Here is a 16,815-nt window from a genome sequence, read left to right as displayed (position 1 = left end):
AAAAACTATTTTATATCAATGCTGACTCAAAACACTGATGGGAATTTGCCAAGTTCTAACTTGTTGGTTCTTGGGTTGGAGAAAAATCCTGTGTAGTCAATTTAATTTTAGGCATATTGTTCTGTTCAGTGGCTTCCTAAGGTTTAATTCGTAAAGATTTTTTAATCAAAGTGAACCACTCTTGCACATGCACGTAGCAAATGCTAAAGCTAAGATTATTATGTCTAGAGCAATAATGACTGTTAAATAGTAATTAGGTTTCCATTCTAAGCTTCTGTTTTCAGATGGTCACAGTTTTCTCAAATGGTGATTATTTTGGGTGGAAATTTACCAGGCTGGGGATCTGGTCCTGGAAGATGCACCTGTCAATGGTATGCTGTGAGGATGCACAGATTTACCTGCACTGAGGTAAATAGATGTCCCTTGGTCTCTGTTTGAGAGACAATGTTTGTGAGAAGTCTGATAAAAAATAAGTCAGCCATTTGGGAGTATAAGGAGTTAAAAACAAGAGAACTCTATTCTTGTTAAGCATTCTTGGAATGTTTTATTTCACCAGCTCTAGTGCCAAAAGTGTTAAAAAGCTAAAATCTGTTAGGTTGATAACCCTCAGGGAAAAGTGGTAGGGAAATTCCATATTTTGGGGAAAGTAGGATGTGTTTTTCTGGCAGCTTTCTCTTTTAAAAGGCAGCTGTTTGCAATCTCAGAAAGAATCACAACAAGATGGCTTAGGGCTGGAGAGTGAGTGAGACAGTCACAAGTGCATGATACCATATTACTAAGTGCTCAGAAATACGGTAGCTATCTCACCAAACAAAGACATGGTCCCTTCCCAGAAAAACGTATCACCTTGATTTGATATGACACAATGAATGACGGTCAGAACTAGAAATGTGAGAAAGGAGCAAGGGAAGAGAAGGACAAGGAATAAGATCACATGGTTGCTCAGTGAGATATATATATCATGACCTTTATTTTTTTCTTTTTTAATAATTTAGGCCTGTCCTCCTTTTTCATAGGCAAAAGTGAGATTCCTTTTTTTAGAGAAGACTTGAAGGGGGTAAAGGTGGCACTTTAGAAACCAAGTTTATGATGGGCATTCCAAATGTAAGAGGTAACATGGAAGAAAACCCAGAGATATTTCTGAGAGGGGGAGATGGACAGGGCATTAAGATATTGTGGGAGGTAATGGGCACATGGAAGGTGACAAGGTCAGAGATGGAAGCTAGGACTGCAAGATGTAAAGTCTTGAAAGAACAGCCATGGGATTTGGTTTTGTTTTTTTAACCAGAAGTTGTGGGCTTAGTACAATTAGTAGTGGATGAGGTGGGTTCTATGGCCTGTGTTGTGTAGGAGGTCAGACAAGATCATGCTAATGGTCTCTTGTGCCCTTAAAATCTATTAACATGATAGCCCAACAGAGAGTCACTGAAATGACTCAGAGGGAGGGTGAAATGATGACTGTGACAGGTGAGACATGGTTCTGGCAGCAGCATTTTGGGTAGCATGAGGTTAATTATCAAAAAGGCATGAGAAAAGGAGGTCATGGATGAATAATATAGACAGAATAAAAAGAGTGGGTAGCTAGAAAGGAATGGCAAGTAAATTCATTTATTATGTGAGTGCACTTTCTCGTGGTTTTCATCCCTGCAAGCGTGAGTAGTATGTATTGGAGCTGAATGAATAACTTGCAATTAATAAAAAATATCCATATGTGACCTTTTCTTCTGTTCATCAACTGTCTGAAAACAGATAGAAAAGGAGTACTTGTGGCACCTTAGAGACTAACAAATTTATTTGAGCATAAGCTTTTGTGAGCTACAGCTCACTTCATCGGATGCATTACAAAACAGATAGAATACTTTCAAACATGGGGATTTCTTTAGAATGACTGCTGAAGAAATCAGCAAATTGATTCCTGATCAGCAGCATGCTAGCAAAGAATTTGTCATGCTGCGTTGGACAATTACATAAACCTTACTATTGTTTGTTCCCTGATTGGATGTTTTATGTAAGTAACCAACATACCTGAACTGTTGATTTTATAATTGAACATACAGTTCAAAATTTTGTCAGGAAGTATTAACACTTACATGTAATGTTTTCTGTTCACTAGCACTTGATTGAAACTTGAGCATTCAAATATTCATGAAATAGGACACAGGAATATTCATGAACACTGGGCACATCAAAATTCTCTTCATAATACAAGTGAATATGAATCGAGCATGTTACTAGTCTTTGTTCACCTCCAACACGTATCTCTGGGGATATTATTCTCTAATATTGCCAATCAGGAATAAAAATATCTTCCCCCAAATGTGCTTCACTTCAAGAGACTCTTGTGAAACTGCAAAAAGAAAAGGAGTACTTGTGGCACCTTAGAGACTAACAAATTTATTAGAGCATAAGCTTTCGTGAACTACAGCTCACTTCATTGCATCCGATGAAGTGAGCTGTAGCTCACGAAAGCTTATGCTCTAATAAATTTGTTAGTCTCTAAGGTGCCACAAGTACTCCTTTTCTTTTTGTGAATACAGACTAACACGGCTGCTACTTTGAAACTTGTGAAACTGCAGAATCTCCTGTTCTTGCACCACTTCCTTTCACTGAATTCTTTTTGACCGTTGTGAAATAATAACCCACTTCTAGCATGTAGAGCAAAAAAGACCACACACATATCTGTGTATCAGCTGTGCCTTGTTTACATTGGGTTGCTAATTGCATGTCATTAGCCAACAGATACAATTTACGATTAAAATAGGGAAAATAGTGCTTCCACTGGATTAACAATATTATTATTAAAATATACAAGGAGTGATTATATCTCATCAAATACTTCAGTGTGAATATCTGTGCCTGAGAAAAAGGAACCAGGGAAGGCTATGTGTCACTCAGAGAAACCTTCTCGCTGCTAGCAGAGATTCAGACTTTGTAATATCTTTCAGACTGGGTTTGACTTTCTCTTACAGCATTATGAAATACTAATTTTTACAAATCTTCATTCATTTTCTATCCACCTACTTACATAGACCTGGTCTACATTAAAAAAGTGTATCAGCATAACTCACTTTTTTGGGGAAGGAGGAGAGACAATACTTGGTGACAGGTTTCCATAATGGAGGGTGCTTGAAGACAGTGCAGAGGACAGTGGGATGCCTACCCAGCATGCAACGTGCTTTTGCCCATACAACTTGAATGGACGCTGTGTGAACTATAGTGTGCCAGGGCAAGCAGACAAGCATGAACTCGCTGTCAAAATAGTTGTGTCTGTTGCACTTTGCTAGCACAACTTTTTAGAGTAGTCAAGGCCTTTATCTTGAAATTCTGCTACCGGTTGTCAGCTTCTCGGAGGGGGAAACTCACCCACCTTACTAGAAGGCAATGTTTGCACTGCCACCTCTGCCCAGCAGTTCAGAGGGAGGTGAGTAGACCTAACTTGATCCTGGGACTCCAATGGACTTCCAACAATGGAGGCTACCTGGGGTTGTGGTGATTCAGGATATGGGTAAAAGAGCCTGCCTTTCACTGGGGGTGGTGGTGTCTTCTGACCTGTATTTTGCATGTAGTGACAAATTCTCTGCTCATTTATGCTGTTGCAACCTGTCACCATTCCAGGCTGATCCAGCATGCTGTCATAGTGTTGCAGATGAGCCTTTACTTGATTTTTTTTTCCCCCTCGCACAGGGTATCAATAAGTTCAAACAGCCAGTAAATGCTAAAGACCACCTTCTGGTGCAGGGTCTCATTTATTAATGGAAAAGCCAGCACAGAACATAAAACTTTCAACCCAACATCCCAGTGGGGTGACTAGGTCATTCTCAGTCCATGTCCGCCACCTGAGTCCAGTGTTCACTGCTACCCAGGCTCTTCCTCCAGGGTTCTTTTGGTACCAGTCTCTGATTCTGGTGTTAGGCCTCTTGCCCCTACTGGAATAATGTCCTTTCTCTGGAAGGCCGTCCACTGCAATTCTTCTCCATGAACAGTGGGTGACCCTTGCCAGGCCAGGCTTCTGGCCAATGTCTGGTGGACTCCTGGCTGAGACCAAGCCCTTTTGGATGTCTGCTGGCTGCGGCCCTCTATCTTGGAGGCTCTTATTTCGTCCTCTTACAGGTCCCCTGTCCTGGTAGGTTCCCAGGGAGCTTATCTTCTAGGCTTCCTGCTCAGGCTTTTCTTAGGAACTCCCTTCCTCAGAAATCTCCTGTCTCCCTTTGGAGATCCCTCTAACTGAACTTGGTGAAGCTTTATTAGGTCCAGGTGCTTGTTTATTAATCAGCCACCTGGGGCAGTCAATTACCCCCAGGTGGGGCCTTCATAAGGCAGTCACAGCCAGACTGGGCCGTAATTCCCCATAATCACAGCCACATTGACTAGAAGTGAATGGACTCATGGGACTGTTTCATTAGAGCTTTGTGAGATCATAACTCATGAATTGATCAGAGCTCATTTTTAGGAACCACTGTGCCTTCTAGTTACTAATCTCTTCTTGCTGTCCATGTACCTGGCGGGAAATCCTGGCCCCATGGCAAAACTCCCATTGAGTTCAACAGGGCCAAAATTTCAGCCTTGGAATTAGGAATTTGCTATTTAAGACCCTTTTCATTGACATGCAGAATTAAAAATATATATACCACTATGTCACCTTCCAAATAGGCCTAATTCATACGCTCATATATGCCCTCTCTCCTACACACCTGAATTTACTCATATACATCCTCCTTTCTGTGGTCTTCAGGCCTCCTGCTATTGGTGTTAATGCAGACTTTTGGGATAATGGTACAAAGAGCAATTCTGAGGATATTCTTATGCCAAAAATTAATAGTCTTTAGACTCAATCACCTGAGCTGCAAAACTGGAGACTAATAAATGCCACCATTTTAACACCTGGGCTTTGAAGAGAACACAATACAAAAACAACTGCAGATTGCTGGCCTTCATTTATAATCATGCGAAGATAGAGGTTATCAGAGTGTAGTTCAAACATTAATGAAGAATGGCATTTTCCTTGCAACAGCTGCAATAGTGTGACTATCTCAAGAAAAAATGTTGGAGGAAATGTTACAAATGCATGTGATGTGTATGCCTTATTTTGAAGGAAAGCCTGAGTGCCTTGTATGTTGGAGATATAGTTCAGCATCTGTTATCTATGTGAAAATGACATTTGTTCTGCTATTAAGGTCATAGCGACCTGGGATGCTATGCTGAGATGGCTGTGAAACAACATGAACAGCTTTTTACTTTGTAAACCATTTTATCCAGGATTGGAAAAAAAAAAGATAGTGCAGCTTGTTCATCTACTGCCATGCACCCTCAATGAACCAGTGGGATTTTATGGGTGGAACTGAGAAAGCACAATTTATCCTACCCATCCCATACAGCACACCGTTTTCTAGGAGAGAGGACTGAAGATTCCTCTCATGGCTTGGTTTGTTGTGGGGGAGGAGAAGGTCAGGATAATGTTCCTGTTGAACTGTTAGTTAGGTACAGTTGCTTGTTGGTGCCCCTAGAGAGCGATTATGCTGGTTCAAGTATTTTCCTTGGTGAAGGCAACACAATGTCTTTATTGGAGTGGTTTATTTTATTTTTTGTCCAACCTCTCCAATATTGCTTCCACCACTATTATTATTATTATTATTATTTATTATTATTATTAATCAGTATTAGTAACAGGAAATATTTCCTATATGTTGTTAGGTATTTTAGATCCCAGAAAGGCAGAAAACTAGGCAGAACACATACTTACTCTATGAAGAAAACATACAGTGGACCTTATGCTGTATTCTTTACATACCCCAAATTCCCATTTAATTCAATGGGAGTAAGGCAGCATTGCACTAATTGGTCCAAAACATTGGCCTTTTTACTGTTTTTTGTAACATGAAAAATGTAACTGAGTTGGCTGGCTTTAGTTAAAACTAAGCAACAACTGTATCTTTGACTTCAGGGTATTTGATTTCCCCAGTGATTAATTTCCTGTCTATTTTTTTAAGCCTTCTTTGAACTATTATAGGCCATGAGAATTCCCATTGTATCTTTGCCAATAAAGTGCAGATCTAAAGCCACTGGATCCCCAGTCTTTACTATATCATTTCATGGCTTGTGTGTAATACAGCTTTATAAAGTGCATCAATCCACTTTTCTTCTTTCTTTGTTATAAATGTTGTTTCTTTAAAAAACAAAAAACAAAGAACAAAAAACCCAAATAACCATGCTTGGCTTCCACTGAGCTACCAGAAGTGAAAAGCAGAAGGGGTAAGTGCAGTAAGATTTGTAAATGAACTATGACTGCAGAACAAGAAATGTGCTAACAAGGACTTGTTTTGTTTGAAGAAGACAAAGTTGAGTTGTAAGCTAGACTCAGCCTGACGGCTTGTCTTCTCTACAGGCTAAATTGGTGCTATTGCAATTGATGCAGCGGTGTCGATTTAGTGGGTCTGGTGAAGACGCGATAAGTCTCTAGAAGAGCACTCTCCCATCAGCTTCAGTACTCCACCTCAATGAGAGGCAGAAGCTATATCAATGGGAGACCATCTCCTGTCAACATAGCACAGTGTAGACATGGTGTAGACTGCTGCAAGTTGATCTAAGCTAACTTCCGTAACTTAACTAGCAAAACTTAGATTGACTTACCTCGTTAATGTACACAAAGCCTTAGTTTCAGTTATCTATTTGGACAGCAGTGTACTCATTCATTTCTGAGGTCATTTTTCCCTTTGTGCTGTGAAAACCTTAACTTTCCCAGCAGAGTACTCTCAAAGTTCTTGTCTCTGTCACTCAAGGATTTAAATAAAGGACTCAAATGTTTTGAATACTCTTTAGCCCCATTATTTCTTTCACTTGCTAAAATGCTAGCATAAGCTGTATTTCTGAGATCATTGAGGATCTTCAGAAGAACAAAAATGTAGAGAGCTGGAGCAGATGCTCATCTTTTATGCTTAAGGGGACTCTTGAAAACTCACCTTCTTTATCTTCATCCCGTTGGGAAAGAAGCCTTCCCTAGTGTCTCATTACAATGTTGATTCTGAGTATGTTAAAATCAGGAAAGCTTCACAGGACACGTGAATGTCCCATGATAAGACATCTTTACACTGATGGAAGTAAATGTTTGTACCAGATTCCTGTCACTAAAAGAACAGAAACTTGTATTTTGTTTTTCAGCATGAGTTTGAGACAGAAAAAGTCCATCTCTAAAACTAGGGGAGGATAGCAGCCGTCTTAAATTCTTTATGTGTAGAAAAATAACAATAAACAGTAGGTGCTATGCTATTAAATCAACATCTATAGGCATAGTAAAGCCTACAGTGGTATCTGTAGCACTTTCTATTTTATATATAGTAGAGCCAGTGGAATTTTTTTTAAAATCACATTTTTTTCCAGAAAAAACAACAACAGATTCTTTCTTTCTTTCTTTCTTTCTTTCTTTCTTTCTTTCTTTCTTTCTTTCTTTCTTTCTTTCTTTCTTCTAAAACAGTGCTATTAAGTCAAACACCTCAGTGCAGGAACCTAATCTACATTGAAAGTTTCTGCTTCCTGCTGGAAAGTTAATGTAGTATCATTAACATGGTGTACTGGCAATATCTACACTAGACTCATTTGGGCAATTTTTCACCACTACACTACCATGTGTAGGAAAGATGGTGTAGAAAGCCACTGACTTTTTAACCACCAGGTTGACTAGAACTACCCTGAGCAGCGTTAGAGGACACAGTGGTAAAAACTGTACCGACTCCATATTAGCTACCACCAATTAAGAATGATGGGTCCTAATTTTCCTTGTATAGACAAAGCCAAAGAAACTAGAGTTCCATTCACCCAGTGGTGATTCTGGAACAGTGACAGGTAGTTCTAAACACTGTTTTGAAAATTAATTAAAATAAAATTACAGTTAAATAACAAAACAAAACAAAAAACAAACCCATCATGGAAATACAGGACATATGTCACACTCTACTCCTCTGTCAAACTGGATTGTGTTGCCTCCCTTCCTATCTGTGCATAGATTGGAAGGTATTCAGGTCAATGGCTGTGTCTTTTATATTTGTCAAGTACCCAGCACACTGTGCATACTATAATATAGAGACATTCTTAATGTAGTTGGTTTTTGTTTTTTTTAAGACAGAACACTGGAAGGCTCTGCTGATTTAAAAAAAATGTATTTTGACGTAGAGAACAGAGAGTTCACTGTATATTGTATGAACATTTCCATTGCTTTATCAGCTCAGTATTAATGCTGCATTTTACCAGTTGGTGCTATGAACACTGGGCTTATGTTTGCCTTTAGCAGCTATTAACTGGAAAGGGAGTCACTTCTTGTCAATGGGTATGTGTGCAGCATTGTGGATTCTGCTGTAGAAGCCGGTGATTATTTTGCTCCAGAAAAGGAGGTGGGGAAGGTGTGTGTGTAAGGAAAAAAAGTTATACATTTATATAATATGATGAGAGACAACTGAGAGAGAGGGAAAGTTACATCAAAACACAGAGCAATGTGAGAGGTGCTCTGATGTTAGATGTGGCAGGTTAATAATGGTTTTGCATTTATATGTCAGTGTCTTTTCAGAAAAGGATCTCCAAATGCTTTATAGCATCATGTCCTCATAGCAACTTTGAGAGTTTGGCAGCTATTATTATGATACCCATTTTACAAATGGGTAAACTAAGGGAAAGACAAGGGAAGTCAATTACGATTAAGTTAATACATTTCTTATCGCTCTAGGCAAGACATGGCAAATGGGGATAACACTCAGGTGTCTGCCTGACTACTATACCCTGTTCCAACCATTAGACCAAAAGCAGACTATTTTAAGATTAAGATCTCAGGTTAAAATGTTTTTTTTCCTCCTACGCACTCGCAAGTTTCAAGAGAGATTGATGAGAGTAGCTTAGTCAATTCTGCTCTGATATTTGCATTGGATCTGATCCAAAGCTTATTCAAGTTAATGGAAATTGACTTCAGTGATCTGGATCATACCTTTAGACAGGCTTATGCTTTCATAATGGGCCCAAATGTCAGCACGCATTTTAAAGTGACAGGTCTTTTTTAAAAGGAATAATCAATCAAACATCACTGCTCCTTTTGCTTTCCTCTTTCAGGTGTCAGATACCTCATGATCCCCAATTTTAGCTTAGATTAAATCATAAATGTAAACTCAAGATACTAATTATCCCTTACTCCCCCTTCCCAGTTGTAGTATCCAAGGATTCTGAGCCACAATTTAGTAAATATTTGTACAATAAAAGGTCTTCCATTTCCTCCTTCAGCTCTAGATATCCGACCTGCCATCCCCATTAAAGTTCCACTTCACAGAAAAAAAATCAAATGTCTCCCAATATTCCCCCCTGCCACTTCCCTTTCTTTCACATCAATTTTAAAATGATTGCTTTAAAAGAAAAGCAACAGAGAACTTTGTACATACACCATATGATCCAATGGGAGCTGAGGGTGCTTTGGCAGCTCATGTAATCAAGCCCGGGTAATTATGTAACAGCAGTCTTTCTGACTTACTAGATAGAAACAGGCACATAAATTCAGCACTGGGAGCACAGTGGTCCCCAAAGGGTTAAGCCTGTATTTTCCACTTCAGCCTGCAGCAACTTGTCTGGCTCTCTGGGGGAAACTGCTTGCTGCAGCTCACATTGTATTGATAATGTATTCTGTCTGTGCCATTTCCCTTCCTCCTCTCCTAACCTTTATTTTGAGTGTGGGTTCATGTTCTGCCATCTCCTGGGTCTTGTTCCAGCCTTTGTCGTCAGATAGATACCTACCCACGGGGATGCTGTGAGCCTTAATGAATATTTGAGTCCCTGGATGAAGGGTGTTTAAAGAAGAGCAAAGTCTTGTTGTAATTCTTAAAGATATGCCACTTCCATTCATGTTACTTATTGTCACAAAAGACTCATTAGGCTGTGAGTGCCTTTCCCAGTCTAAAGAAAAGGTGTACTTGTGGCACCTTAGAGACTAACAAATTTATTAGAGCATAAGCTTTTGTGAGCTACAGCTCACTTCATCGGATGCATTTGGTGCTCAAGGCAATCTGGGGGAGGGGTGGTGACCTTTTAAATGTGTAATAATTTTGCTTGATTGGCTGGCCATTCCGCTCCTCACCTTTGGTAGCCCTGGACACCTCCAAGGGATGGAAATAGGAGGGGCAACAGCAGACTGTTCATAAAGTAATTTTTATAGACCATGCTGGGAGTAAAATTCTCCTCATGACAAAGATGAGTGAAGATGGATAATAACTAGAGCTGTGCAGGAGCCAGAGCTGCTGTTTCCACAGGAAATTCTGTAATTTTTGCAATTTTTTTCTATTTTGAAATGGAACAAAAAAAATTGAAATTTCCTGCAAAATGAAATTCTGGAAAAAAATGTTTTGGGTTGATCAAAAAGTTTCATTCTGATTTAAATGTTATAGAATAAAAATATTGAAATGAAGTCATTTTGAAACAAAAACTGTTTCCTGTCAACCTTATGAAAATGATTTTTTGTTTTTCCAAACAAAACTTCATCAAAACTGACATGACACTGTACACTGAGCACCCTCAATTCCCACTGGTCAATGTGGTGTACACTGCTTATTTGATGGGAAAGATAAATTCAGGAAGAAATTGTTCAGCCACCTCTAGTAATAGCAGAACATGGAGCCATCACTGTGATCAAACAATGGGTCGAGTCCTACAATGTGCTGAATGCTTCCTGCCAAGAGCACTTCACAGAGTCGGGCCCATAATTCCTGCTGTATATAACTGACATAACCACAACTCTGCCTTCATAGCAACAGTTGCTAATTAAACAGTAGGATGTGATATCTCTTTAGGACAAGTCCCTGCTGTCCTTACTTAGACCCAACTCCCACTGATGTTAGTGCAATTTTGGATTCTATATAAACTTTGTATTCAACAAATAACTTGGAAGTACTTCCTGTTTCTGAGCTGATAACAATATCCTGGGTTTGATCTTTTAGGACAAAGGCAAAGATTTAATTATTACTGTGTAAAGACTGAGGAAAGCACCCTAAACTCACCATTACTCAGCTGGAAGGTGTTCTCCATCCTCTTACCCCTGCACTCAGATTGCTATAAAATCCACTGCTGTAGTTGACTATTGTCCTCAGAACTCTCATCCGCAAGCCCAGAAACAACCTGGCCATCTAACATCTGACATCATCTCTACCATGTCACCCTGTTACCCAGCCTCACCTCACTGTCCCTCTACCCCCCCCTTTACCATTTTGAAAGGGGTTAGTGTCTCCTCCCCTAGCAAAAATGGTTCTTTTGAAATTCAAGTGTATTTAATGTAGGGTCACATGGTGTGACAGATGGGGGAATTCTGTGGGCAGCAGCCAGTCTGAGTAATCATGGTTACAGTGGTTTTTGAGAAATACCCATTCACACATTATGCACATCCATTCCCCTCTCAGCCAATGTTCAAGGAATTGTATAACTGTGTGGGCTGTGGTACCTGCACAGCTTTCTTGTGCTCTGACTGGCTGCGGCAATTTAATTTAGTATTATTTTACATACAATTTCACCACATGGGGAATGGGAGGCTACGGAGCAGGTGCAAAGGGGAGCTCTGCCTCCTGCATATGAGGGAGCTGGGCTCCATGCCATGTCTGCTAGTGCAGGGAGTGGAAGCTTGGTGTAATGGGGGAAGATTGTGAACAGGACTGTGTGGGACCATGATAGTTTAGGTGGAATAAGAGGCTACAAGTATGTAGGTAGACACAGCTCTTTGCACTGGGGGTTCTCACATGTCCCTGTTTCAGTTAAGGAGCTGGAGCAGTGACTGCAGAAGATCTGAAGATCTCCCCTTCTCCCTGTCTCTGTGCCCCCTCCAAAGCACCAGTTTGTTCCCTACACAAAGCCCATTTACTTGGGTTTTTTGGGCATGGGGAGGAGATTTCACCCTGCTAGGATGTATTGCATTGGGCCAAATGTTAACCTTGGATGCATCTTTGTGTCTTCTGTCCAAGTCCATTGAAGTCTCACATGTTCTTCTGAGGGAAAAATATGACCCATGGGCTTTAATGTGTTGAATTCTTAATTCCCACAGCCAGGTGGGAGGCCTATTGGGGCAGGATACCATCTAGCCTTCTTGGCTGGGAGAGAGGTGGCTGTGATATGAAGCTGACAGGAATACCAAAGAAAATCCTCAAAGGTAACCAGACAACTGGGAGCTCTGCACTGATAGGCATTTAAGCTCACTGTTATGTTAGTGCTTTCTGCTCAGTAATCTGTAGGGAACAGGGAGGAAAAATGCAGACTTGGCAAGAGGGTGCTGCAGACAGATTTTGTCAAATGAAATCCCAATAGACATTAGTCCAACATCAACATCTCCTGAGCTATCATATGGGAATGTGTGAGGAGAGGATAAAATCAACATCTTAGATAGCAGATCCTCAGTTTCAAGGGATGGGGAGGGGATTTAATCTGCTGGTTTAATCTTTATATCCATGGGCCTTATAGAAAAAGGAAACATAGCAAAGTAGAAAATGGATAGGGCTTGTGTTCTGTGTCACCTGGACTTGAGAATTTCATTAAAAATCACTTTTCTTCTCTGTACTTTGGCATACCCACTTGTAAAATGGGTATAATAATATAAACCAATATACCGTAGGGGTGCGGAGAGGACATGATGCTGTAAAGCGTTTGGAGCCTATTGAAGGAATCCACAATTTACTGTGGAAAAGTTCAGAACCTACAATGGGGAAATTCTACAACATCGGTAAAATATTGTCTGGAATGGACGCGTCCCTTAATAAACATCCTTGAAGTGATCCGCTATGGGAGACATTCACATAATATGCATGGGGCCTGGCTAATCAGGCTTTGTGGGGGGGTGGGGGCTATGGGGAGGTGAAATTCCCTCAAGCTGCAGCATGGGCCTCCTACAGTTTGTACTGGAGCCTATGGTGGCATAATAGTCACAGGCCCCTTGTGCCACTTATAGGAGATAGTGGTTAGGGTCAATTATTCAGTGCAATTGTAGGTTCTGTGCACTCACTCACTCGTCTACCCCCAGCACTGATTTTCATACAGAGTTACAGAAGCACCCTGTAATGGCAGCCTAGCCATTGGTTTCAATGGTGCAGAGGGCCTCTCACTAAATCTCAGTATTACAGGGTCATATTCACCCCGAAACAAAGTATTATTAGCTTACTGGTGCTACTGATAACTACCATTTATATACAAAGGTGTTTTACCTAGAAAGGTTCATTCAGGATCCAAGACCTGACTCTCCTTTGCCCTGCCCCCTCTGCAAAGTGAGAGCAAAGTAGATGGACACCACCACCTTTCCAATGTGGAAGCATTTTGCTCTCCATTTGTCGTGGTTTAAATGACTGCACTAGGTTCAGGGCACCAGAGAATCTGGCCCCCCCACAGACTTCAGGGAAAGCAGTAACTTTGCACCTGGCTGCAACAGGCCTTTTCCACAGTGTACTATAAAACCGTGAATGTATTTTTCTGTGTTTTATGATAAAGGGGAGTTTATGATTAGCAGGCTTTTCATTATGTACAACAGCTTTCGGTGTTCAAATTTAGTATTTTGTGTGTGTGTGTGTGGGAAACAGATTTGCGATCTGAAAGATCTGGTGCTGTGCTGGTTAAGAAAAAGCAACTCTGAATTCCCAACCCTTTTTCTTTTCACAGCTGTCAAGAGTGCAGTGGGTTGAACTGCAATCCTTTGAGTTCATCTGTTGACTCCAACCCAAAACTATTATAAACTGTGCCTCCAGGACACGTGATGACACATTTCTTGAGAGACTATATATTCTGACTGCAGCAGAGCAAAGTTTTCAGAACACCCGGCATTTGGCAGAGGAAAGATCTCTTGAGCTTTGTGAAGTAAGGAATTATTGCATAGTCACGTAAGTGGCTCACATCTCTTTCCTTTCTCCCACACCATTCAATGCAATAACACTTCTAACTTCGTTTTTCCTATTGAAACATTGGCAACCAGGAGAATTGCCAGTTTCAGTTACATAAATGTGACTCGTAGAGTATTTTCCACTTTTATTCATAATGCTAAATGTCCATATTTGGGTTTTGTTATATTTTAAAGTTGTATTTGTTATCATTTAATATTGTGTGCTCTCTGTATAATACTCTCTATATTTGAATAATATTTCATTAGATTAAAAGATTAATTATTGCCTAAATACTGTAGACTATGCAAACTTCAGTCTGTTGGGGTCTGCCAGCTTTTAAAAGATAACACACTATGTGTGACAAAGAACAGCTTGGGTTTTTAATTCATGCATGTCTATAGGGGCTTGTTTTCAAATATCTGATCTGGAGTTTTAATACCCAACACACATGATCTCTTCTAGGCTTAAATTCTGGCAAAAGTGCTTTGATGTTGAAGATGGATCATACAAACATGACCCAAACCATGTTGACTGCTGAACCTCAGACTCCGGAGAAGAACAACAGCAGTGGCAATGAGTACTTTTACATTCTGATTGTCATGTCGTTCTATGGGATCTTCTTAATGGGAATAATGCTGGGCTACATGAAATCCAAGAGGAAAGAAAAGAAATCCACTTTGCTTCTGCTCTACAAAGATGAGGAAAGGCATTGGGGAGAAGCCATGAAACCTCTGCCAACCATGTCAGGACTGAGGTCCATCCAGATCCCCATGATGCTAAATGTGCTGCAAGAGAATATGGTACCATCTCTGTCATGTGCTGTCTGCTCCATGGAGGGAAGCAGTGTGAGTTCGGAGTCTTCCTCACCAGATATTCACTTCACCATTCAAGAGGAAGTGCTGGATGCTGAGCTGGGGGAAGTATCAGAAGCCCTTCTCAATGAGAGCAGTGAAGGGTCTTCAGAAAACATCCACAAAAATTCCTAGCACTTGCAGGCCTTTGAAAAGCAGCCCCATCAGCTAGCAAAAGAGTGAGTGGAACTAATGTTAAGACCTTGCAGTTTTACTTTCCTGCTCTCAATTCTCAACAGGTAGCTGTGCTCCAGAACCTAATATGTTCTTGAAAGCTGGCAAGATGAGGAATCAAATACACAAACATCAAAGTGAAACTTAAAAATTAGTTTTTTTTAAAACTAATTAGAAAATTGAATGCTGTTTTTTTACTGTAAGTGCTACAAACATAGAGAATATTTTTCTCAGTAGATAACTATTACTGATATTACTCTGCATATTTCAGAATTCTGCAAATATCTGGGAAATGTTGAGAGTAGTTATCCAAGTGTAAGTGACTAGTTTTGAATCATTGTTAATGTCTATTCTCAGAGATATTTGATCTACTAGAAATGTTTTTACTGTTTCCTTCTATCAAGCCACAGACCACTGAAGTTTTACTTGAAGATGCCTGAGACTTCACGTGACCAATTAGAAATCTGCATTTAGCAATATAAATTTGATTGCAAAAGTCAGAGATCTTTCAGTGCAAAACACATTAAAAGATCTTTGCTACAAACTATAAGAGCTAAAAATGCCAGTTCTGCTCTGTTGCACTGAATTGAAATAAATGGTCTTTCATGGGTATAACTCAGAGCAGAATTTTAACTATTAAAGGTGGAACCTTGGCCCCACTGAAGTCAATGGCTATACTCCCACTGACTTCAAGGGGACCAGGATTTTACCCTAAGCATTCAGAGCAAAATTCTTCATTGAAGTCAATGAAGTTGTGCCCATTTACACCATCAAGAATTTGACCCTTCTTCTACTGAAACCAATGTAGATAAACATCAGGTTGAATTTTTTGTCTGTTCCTGTGATCAGTAATTTTTTTAAACCACTGTTATAACACTTTTCCTCATTGAATGACACTGTGGTTTTACAAATGCATTACCTACTAAATTACTTCATTTTTTTAAATAAGCAAAGGTTAATATTGAATCAAAGTATGATTATTTCAATCATGCATGAAATTTTATTTTAAAATTATGTGTAGATTAGTTCTTACGCATGAGAGCAAAGAACTAAAATCTTAAAGCATTGCACAGGAATATGCTTATAAAATGTCCCTGCATATTTCCTGAGTTAAAATAACTCTGTGATTTATCCATTGGCATTAGAGCTTGAGACAGTTTGAAAAACATGAACACAACAGCAGAAATTAACTGAGGCAAAAGTCCTCTGTACTTCTTCCGTTTAGCAATGGGAGCTCTGTTTTCACTTTGAAGGGTTAATATAATGTGAGAGGCTATACAGACATATCACTTCAGCCTTCTTATACAGCAGGGGATATTTGTGGTTGGAAAAAGCTCTATTGGTCACTAGGGGCCTGATCCAAAACCTCTTGAAGTCAGTGATTTTCTTTCCATTGACTTCAGTGAGCTTTAGATCAGACCATATAAAGCTTTCGATAGATTTACTCCAAAGGGGGCTGTTTAAGTTTGAAAGAAGCCAAATTAAGTTTGGCACTTTGCCTGGAATCACTTGAATCCTGAAACTTTCCAACTGAGACTGACATGTGAGTTGTCACATTTTCCATTGCTTTCTCCTCCATTCTTTTATTTTAGTTTAAATGTATTTGTATCTGTAAAAATGGTGTATATACTGAGTTGTATATAATTGTCTTATGTATTTATAGTTTATTGTTTTTATTGGCACTAATTTTTATTTAAATAAAAAACCACCTTTCCTGGGTGTAATGTTTGTTCACTACTCCAAACAGATGTCCAGTAATGGGTCCTTTTCTTAACTTCTTGTTTAATTGATTTTCCATATCTCCATGTGTGGAAGGAGATAATGGACTGAACACAGAACTGGGAATCAGGCATTCTAGGTTCTTTTTCTGACTCTGATATTGTCTTGAATAACCCATTCTGTCTGCACCTCTGAACCCTCCCCCCCAC

The 16,815-nt window shown here is 39.8% G+C and overlaps 1 protein-coding gene across 2 annotated transcripts; it reads left to right on the top strand.

The window, feature by feature from the left end:
• The first annotated feature begins 13,742 nt into the window (after positions 1–13,742).
• KCNE4 (potassium voltage-gated channel subfamily E regulatory subunit 4) lies at positions 13,743–16,598 on the top strand. Of its 2 annotated transcripts, none has more exons than XM_038416813.2 (2): positions 13,743–13,839; positions 14,325–16,598. In XM_038416813.2, the coding sequence occupies exon 2, from the start codon at positions 14,351–14,353 to the stop codon at positions 14,846–14,848; it is 498 nt and encodes a 165-aa protein (XP_038272741.1). In that variant the 5' UTR covers positions 13,743–13,839; positions 14,325–14,350; the 3' UTR covers positions 14,849–16,598. The 2 variants fall into 2 exon arrangements, with proteins under 2 accessions (XP_038272741.1, XP_038272740.1); XM_038416812.2 differs by having other exon boundaries at positions 13,765–13,862.
• The last annotated feature ends 217 nt before the right edge of the window (positions 16,599–16,815 follow it).

The sequence above is a fragment of the Dermochelys coriacea genome, chromosome 9, assembly GCF_009764565.3.
Source record: "Dermochelys coriacea isolate rDerCor1 chromosome 9, rDerCor1.pri.v4, whole genome shotgun sequence".
Taxonomy (NCBI): Eukaryota; Metazoa; Chordata; order Testudines; family Dermochelyidae; genus Dermochelys; species Dermochelys coriacea.
The sequence above is the reverse complement of the archived record's forward strand: the minus strand, read 5'-3'. Positions and strand labels throughout refer to the sequence as shown.

What these genes read in the sequence shown, in the direction of transcription:
- KCNE4 (XM_038416813.2), top strand. Translation starts at nt 14,351, where the DNA reads ATGTTGAAGATGGATCATACAAACATGACCCAAACCATGTTGACTGCT.